General features: G+C 40.8%; 2 protein-coding genes across 2 annotated transcripts; both read left to right on the forward strand.

Moving 5' to 3' along the window:
• Positions 1-357: 357 nt before the first annotated feature.
• On the forward strand, positions 358-2,029 carry LOC101311626 (citrate-binding protein-like). Its single transcript, XM_004289350.1, has 2 exons — positions 358-636; positions 1,640-2,029. The coding sequence occupies exons 1-2, from the start codon at positions 358-360 to the stop codon at positions 2,027-2,029; spliced, it is 669 nt and encodes a 222-aa protein (XP_004289398.1).
• A 595-nt stretch (positions 2,030-2,624) lies between these two features.
• On the forward strand, positions 2,625-6,861 carry LOC101310641 (WD repeat domain-containing protein 83-like). Its single transcript, XM_004288276.1, has 8 exons — positions 2,625-2,785; positions 3,551-3,815; positions 3,905-4,115; positions 4,201-4,310; positions 4,481-4,588; positions 4,670-4,715; positions 5,210-5,341; positions 6,498-6,861. Exons 2-8 carry the CDS (start codon positions 3,607-3,609, stop codon positions 6,579-6,581), a joined length of 900 nt encoding a protein of 299 aa, XP_004288324.1. The 5' UTR covers positions 2,625-2,785; positions 3,551-3,606; the 3' UTR covers positions 6,582-6,861.
• The last annotated feature ends 1,261 nt before the right edge of the window (positions 6,862-8,122 follow it).

Genomic DNA, 8,122 nt, shown 5'->3' on the forward strand with positions numbered 1-8,122 from the left:
AGCTTATAGTGTTAGTCTCCTCTCTTCTGGCATGTTTTGGTCGATGGAGTCACCTAAACATGCTCTGGAGTGAGTGGAGTCTAGAATCTAGACCTTAACTTCAGGAGAACATTTTACGATTATTAAAAAGTTGTTTTTCATTTTTAGTTTATGGCATGGTCTCGTTAATGTTAGGCCATTAGTCACCATAACAAGCTACAAACTACTCTAATTTTACAGTGTTAAAATGAGAAGGCTAGGGTTAGAAACTTAGAATAGAATAAAGAGTGGTAGTAGATCAGATACAGATTTCCCGTATAAATATGCAGTCCCTCTTGCTTCATGATCATCTATCTGCAGTTGTGTGAGTTAAGTAAGATGGGTGCCAATATAAACCACATTGTTTTGGCACGCACAGCGTTTTTTCTTGTCCTAATAACACAATGGTCGAGCAGCTGGCCTGTGGATAATCCAACTCTTGGCTTCCTAGAACTCCCATTAAACACATCCAATTTGGACATCCAGAGACCATATGACCTGCCTCTAAACGAGCGCTATAGCTTCATAGATGGAGTGCATAAGCTATGGGTATACTTCAGCGACAAGCCCCACTCGCCGGAAAGCCAGACTCATGCTCGAACCGAAATCCGAATAAGGGTACGTACGTACATATAATTACTAGCATAACTACTTCACTGCATGTGCTTCTTATTATCTCATGCATGGCTTTCTTCTGGTAATCCCTAAACCAATATCGAGGATAATAATTCAGAAACTTTTGAACTCATTTACGAAGGTCGATCAAGCTTGACTGTACGTGTAGATCATGTTCTAATCTCCGGCCGGCATGGTTTCGCTTTCTGGTATAATAACCTATGAGTTGCTCAAATCACGTAGAAAATGAACTTACACTTCAGTACTTTTGTTTTTGTTCTTTTCGACATTTTGTTGTTTCTGTATCTTTGATTCTATTACAGATACAAGAGATTAGAATCCCGTGAATACATGCATACTCAACACGACCCAACTGCCCAATGAAATATTTAAAAAGAGAACACCAAACTCCTAATTGCGTCACTGTATATTAAGCACCTAGCTAGCTTCTTCGATCAGCAGTTCAAAGAACGACCTTCCACCAGTGACCACCTATTGTGAACCAAGAGAGACATGAGTGTCCTTAATCACATTGCTTTAGTAACCTCAGCTTTTCTTCTTCTGCTCACGCAATGGTCAAGCAGCTGGCCTGTTGATCCAACCCTCGGCTTCATAAGTCTCCCATTAAACACATCAAACTTTCACATCCACAAGCCATATAACTTGCCTATAAGTAAACGATACAGTTTCAAGCATGGAGTGCACAAGATGTGGGTGTATTTCAAGGACAAGCCCCTCTCTCTAAACAGTCCTACATATCCTCGAACAGAGATCCGAATAAGGGTGCGTACGTCAAATGTTTATGTCTAGGTTATTCTGGTAACACTAGCTCTCTGTAAACAAGCTAGTAGTATACAGGGTGAAATCATGCTTATCCATCTCAATCCGGAAATGGCACAGGTGGCCGGAGTCCTTATCTTCATTGTGCGGCGCCTTTTCGATTATTTAGTGTCATCGATCTGCTCCTATTACTTGACTAATACCATCAATGTATGTTTGTCTGCAGGGATATGATTATTCTTCATGTGTATGGCAATTCGAAGGATACGGGTATGTACCATGTGGAACAGCCAATGTGACCATAATGCAAGTGTTTGGGGCAAGCCCTCACGCAACCACTCTAATGCTTAGAGTTGGTTCAAATGGTACACTTACATACTACAGGACTGCAGTCCTGGATCCTTACATCTACGACAGATGGTTCCGACTTAACGTGATCCACGACGTCTACGCCTCGCATTTGAAGGTTTATATCGATGGAGTCCTCAAGTTTGAGGCACCCGGTCGAGGAGGAAAGTTTCATTATTTCAAATGCGGAGTCTACGCTCAGCCGGATGGTTCCTACTACATGGAGTCTCGTTGGAAAGGGATTAAGGTGCTGAAAAAATGTGACTAGCTAATCGATCTTTAAAGATTTCTTAATTTCTCCCGGATCGATATTCTGTGTGTGAAAATAAATTGTTTTCAGTGTAATTCAAATTATCATCCAATTGATTGTGAAAAGGAATAAATATGTGGTCGACTTAGGGAGCGGATCCCCCTTAAGCTTGAGAAAGGAATGATGATCAATCTACCAAAAGGGACTTATCTACTACATAGAAAGTAAGAAAGGACTTATCTACTACATTATTTTGTAACTTTTGTTCATGTCACCTTCTACGTACATCTCTAAGCTTGAAGGCATGCTTTTTTGATATGAAGCCATACAAAATGATACATACAACATCTAACTTTTCCCCTCCGAGTTTCACCCTAAAGGATGTATATGTAGAATCAGGTATAATGACCTAGGATCGCATAAAAAGAAGCTCGCAAATGTCTATATCAGTAAATCTCATTAGGTGTCAAATAATTAATCCAAAATCTCATTTTTCTTCAAAGTATTATGTAGTTATACGTCGTTTCGATTAGTTAAAAAAAAAAGAAAAAAAAAAAAAAAAACTAAAAGATCCTTACGATTAGCCCAAAGCCACTGGATGGGCCTCAGCCATTTTCAATTACCACCCACGACCCAATCCGATTTGCTCTAGTGATAAAAGCATGAGCTTCAGCCATCTCCGAACTGATGCTTGAAACCTGACTTGAACCAATTGTGTTTTCCCATCTCATATTGAATCGATTGATTCATCAAACCCAGAAACGAGCTTTTCAGGTTAGGCCTCTGATTCCGCCTTCTACTTTTTCATTATTTTCAATGAAACCAAGTTTGTATCCTCGTAAGAATAATCAAGCTGTTTATCTTTGCTGGGTTTAAGAAGAACTTGAGGGATACTATAATATGTGTGGGAGTTTAGATAATACCTTTTATACCTGCATTCACCAGATAAAAATAGGAGGCTTATATGTTCAATTTTTCAGACTTTTTTCTATCATTGGGAAAAAAGAGCCATCTTGCAAAGGGTAATAAGTTCACTTGTTCGAACAACCAACAAATAGGGAGCAGAGTCTAGTGTAAACTGGATTTGAGTGTTTTGAAATTCCAACTTATTGCATATTTAGAAGTTTTGCTTATATTCGGTTCACATTACAGTCCAATTGTCTTTAAAGGGTAATCAGTTCACTTGTTTGAGTGTCTAATTGTTGCCAGAACAACCTACAGCGATAGGACTAGTCCCCTCAGATTCCTGGATTTTTGGCTGAGTAACAACAGCAGATTGTTAAGATCTTTAATCCTCTTTGATGAATTTCGGAACTGATCCACAGTAGTTCATACATTGAGCTCTAGTTAGAATGATCTTTCTTAGATGTCTTGCAGTGTAATATTTGTAATCTTTGGGCTTAAAGAAAGTTTTAACCAAATGTAGGACAAACTATAAGCAAAAATATAAGGTATTGAACTTCCCAATTTTTCCCAAAATAATACTTATCCAAAGGAACCACAAGCTAATTCTGCCTCCTGGTTTCTGATTAAAACCAGAAAATATCCCGTTGGCCCCCTCAACAAGCAGTGAGCGGAGAGCAAGTAGGAAGGATATGAGTGTGTCAGATCTGCCAAAGAAGGAGGGAAATGTACTTAAAGGGCATGAGGGAGCAGTATTAGCAGCGAGGTTCAATAAAGATGGAAATTATTGCCTCAGCTGCGGGAAAGACCGAACCATTCGACTTTGGAACCCTCACCGTGGCATCCACATTAAAACCTACAAGTCCCATGGCCGTGAAGTCCGTGATGTCCATGTCACCTCGTAAGTTGTGCATCTTCTGTTTCCATTTTAGTATCAGATTTTCACCACCTGATTCACCCGCTGAATAATGTGAGTTCTTGAATTTGTAGGGACAATTCCAAATTATGTTCAGGTGGTGGTGACAGACAAATATTCTATTGGGATGTGGCATCCGGTCGAGTCATTCGAAAATTTCGGGGCCATGATGGAGGGGTGAATGCTGTGAAGTTTAATGAGTATGCATCTGTTGTAGTCTCAGCTGGATATGATCAGTCATTGCGTGCTTGGGATTGCAGATCTCACAGTACTGAGCCTATTCAGGTTAGTCTTTTGTTTTTCTTTTCTCTATTTGTTTATATTGATACTTATAGTTGGATTGTGTTTCATTTGTGTGGTTAACTTGCAGATAATTGACTCATTTACAGATAGTGTAATGTCGATTTGTTTAACAAAGACTGAGATTATTGGTGGAAGTGTTGATGGAACTGTTCGAACATTTGACATTCGTATGGGAAGGTATGTGGCAATTTGGTGATACACCCATTGTATAGTTAAACCATGTCACGTGGCTCTGTTATCAACTAGAAGTATTTCAATGTCTATGTTTCGTAAACTACACTTTGAAATTAAGTTGATTATTATCAAATGTTGATTTGATGATGTTTTTTAATGATTGAATTGCATAGAGAACTATCCGATGACTTGGGACAACCTGTGAACTGTATATCTATGTCAAATGATGGTAACTGCATATTAGCAAGCTGCTTAGATTCAACGATACGTCTCCTCGACAGGTAAGTATGCTTGATTTCACGTATCAATGACAGAAATTGCTTACATTTCACGGCCCTTTCACTAACTCTTTCTTATGGTAGGACTTCTGCTGAATTACTTCAAGAATATAAAGGCCATACTTGTAAGGTTAGTATGTTGTTGCGGCTTCTGCCACTCTTCCCCAGTTTCTTTGCCTTTATCTAACTCCGAGGGGCATACTTCTTTTGTTTCTTTTGATATTTTGATACTACTTCATGTGCATTTTCAAAGTTCTCATGGTCTACTTCATGTGCATTTTCACAGTTCTCATGGTCTTTATTAGCATTCCCTTCCATGTGTTGTCAGCTTATCGTTCTTTTCATGTCCTGTATACACCTTGTCATAATTTACACTCAATGTTCATGCATCTCATCATATCTATCGCTTCTTCCACTCTTTCCTAGTTTCTTTGCCTTTATCTAACTCTGAGGGGCATTCTTCTTTTGTTTCTGTTGGTATTTTGATACTACTTCATGTGCGTTTTCACAGTTCTCATGGTCTTCGTTAGCATTCCCTTCCATGTGTTTTCAGCTTATCGTTCTTTTACGATAATTGACCCTCAATGTTCATGCATCTCATCATATCTATCGTTTCTTTTTCAGTCTTACAAATTGGACTGCTGCCTTACCAACTCTGATGCCCATGTAATTGGAGGATCTGAGGATGGTTCAATCTTCTTCTGGGATCTAGTAGATGCATCTGTTGTATCCAGTATCCGGGCACATTTGTCAGTGGTAAAGCCTATTATCTTTTCAATAAACTGTGATTTTCCTTTCAAAATGGTTCTCACTGCTCGTAATATCACTGCTACTTTGTGTCCCTAAGCTTACCCAAATAAAATCTAGGTATATGAAGTGTGGTATTTCATTTTTGTTTTCTATAACTGCTGATAGTGTGTTTCTACTTATTTTTAGCCTTTCTTCTTGATTCCCTCTGTTGTTTTGCTCTCTAATTCTGTCAGTTTTTTGTGTTTTTTTTTTATTACATTGCCAGCTTTTGAATATTTGCATGTTTTACTGTGGTGCATTGTCAGGATAGGCTATATATTCTCCCCCTAGCAGAATCCTTCTGTCTCGTGAAATTAACAGGACCAACCATGATAAAACTTAGAGAGATGCTACTTGACTTCAAATAATGTACAAGCAGGCTATATATTTGCATTGGTTTTTTGTATATCCAGTCTCTATTACCTCATGTCATTGTATATGTTAAGTAATTAGATTGTCACAGGCTTCCTGTATGCTACTGAGAAAGACTGGTGGGCAAATCTGCTACTGTGTTTATCTATTCTATGGTTTCCTAGGGAAGTTCTAAAAAAACTAGTCTTAATCAGTTAATTGGGACTGCTGATAGCAATAGTATGATTCTAGTCCTCAAGTATCTATGTCTAGGTAAAGAATTGGAAAGACAGTTAAGCTTTGTTAAAGAATACAGAAGTTAAGTTTAAACTCAAACTAGACTTTATATGTGAACACACACATTGTGATATATAGTTGTTTACCTATGTGAAAAGATGTATTTAGTGTGCTCTCTTAGGGCACCCTGGATCTGTATTTTTCATTTGGCCATTTCATCAAGGAACTATTGCAATATTTTTCATCATTAAGGTGTTAAAATATCATGATTGCTTCACTTAAGTCACTTCTGCGCTTCTAGCGCAAGGATATCTGTGAACCATCACAATAGGTAGATTTCATTGCCACGAAGAGCGCTTTTGCACTGACCTCTCCCATATATAATTCATTTCCTTGTTCAAAAATATTTTATTCAGTTTCATACAGTTAGTTGTATAGATGTTCAGGTATTGTTTTCCATTAATGAACTGGTTTGTCACTCGTATATGAGCAGAGCCTCTTGTAAATCCTAAAGGCTTGTGGTTTTCCTTGATAGGTAACGAGTGTCAGTTATCACCCTAAGGACAACTGCATGATTAGTTCTTCCGTAGATGGCACCATTAAGGTGTGGAAGACTTGAGAAAGCATCAAAGCAACATTGCAGCTAAACAATCTGGATTAGCCATGGGAGACCGACTCTTGTACGATTTAAAGTAGAACCGCGCATTCCAAGCGCCTTGTGCCGCATCGGTAACTCTCTGATAACAGAGTGAATTAGTTAGGTGTTGAATTTAGTATGTTTTTGCATGATATCTTTGAAGGAACTAATATGAGCCGTCATATTTGGAAGGGGCTTTCATCCCTCTGTGTTCATTACATATACTCAAGTGTGTTAGAATTTACAAATACATATTCACAGCATAAACAGCCGAGAATCTCAGTGTCGACGACATTGCCATTCCGCAGACCTTATTCTAACAGAATACAAACCGAAAACACAACCTTATACAAATGACACATTACATTACAGATCAATTGGTGCTAAACTGGTATGAAGCATAAGAAAGAGTACCAAGCTGCCAGCTCTCATGGATGACCTTGGCCTTCGAATCCGCCCCGGCCGCCCCAATGGCCACATGCAGCGGGTAGAAATGATCCGGCCAAGGATGCGCCCTTTTCCCATGGGGAGCCTTCTCCTCCCAACGATTCACATCTTCATATTTCCCTTGCGTCAAAGCCTCCTTGAGCCAAGTATCAAACTCCAACGCCCACGGCGCCACCGCCCCGTCCACCGTGTTCCGCAGATCCCTCAGATTATGCGTCGCGCTACCGGACCCCACGATCAGCACCCCCTCCTCCCTCAGCGGCGCCAGCGCCTTCCCCATGTCGAAATGGTACCTCCCGTCGCGGCCGGTCTGCACCGACAGCTGGCAGACCGGAATGTCGGCCTCCGGGTACATGAACATGAGTGGGACCCACGCGCCGTGGTCGAGGCCGCGCGCGGGGTCGACGTCGACGCGGGGGATGCCGGCGGCGGTGATGAGGTCTTTGACGCGGGAGGCGAGGGCGGGGGCGCCGGGGGCGGGGTATTTGAGCTTGTACATGGATTTGGGGAAGCCGTAGAAGTCGTAGATGGTGGAGAGAGTGCCGGAGACGGAGTTGACGGTGGGGACGGAGGTGTCCCAGTGGCCGGAGATGACAAGGATGGAGTTAGGTTTTTGGGGGAAGCCGTTTTGCTTCCAGGAGCGGAGGAACTGGCCGGCGGGGATGGTCTCGTCGATGCTTAGGGTTGGGGATCCGTGGGAGATGTAGAAGGTGTCCATTGGCGCCATTAGCTTGAGGGATTGGAATTGGTTTTAGATGGGAATTGGGTTTGGGTTGTTTTTAGAAATGGGTATTATATGGGAGGTGGAAGGTCAAAGTCTGACGTGGTGTGGTGGGTGAGATGCCGGCGTTACGTATGTACTTCGCTCATTTCACGATGGCCGAAAGTTTCTGTTTCTAATTTAAACTTCAGGCTTTTGCCGATTGAGCCGATCATTATCGGGCCTTCCACTAACGAGAAAAATTAGGCTTTGACTTGCCTCTCTCGGCGCCATTTCAGTTTCTTTTTCTTTCTTTTTTTCCCGAAAATTCTTCCCATTTTTTGAACAAATAAATTTTCAATAAAGAAGAAACTCG

Source organism: Fragaria vesca, linkage group LG1 (assembly GCF_000184155.1).
Source record: "Fragaria vesca subsp. vesca linkage group LG1, FraVesHawaii_1.0, whole genome shotgun sequence".
Taxonomy (NCBI): domain Eukaryota; kingdom Viridiplantae; phylum Streptophyta; class Magnoliopsida; order Rosales; family Rosaceae; genus Fragaria; species Fragaria vesca.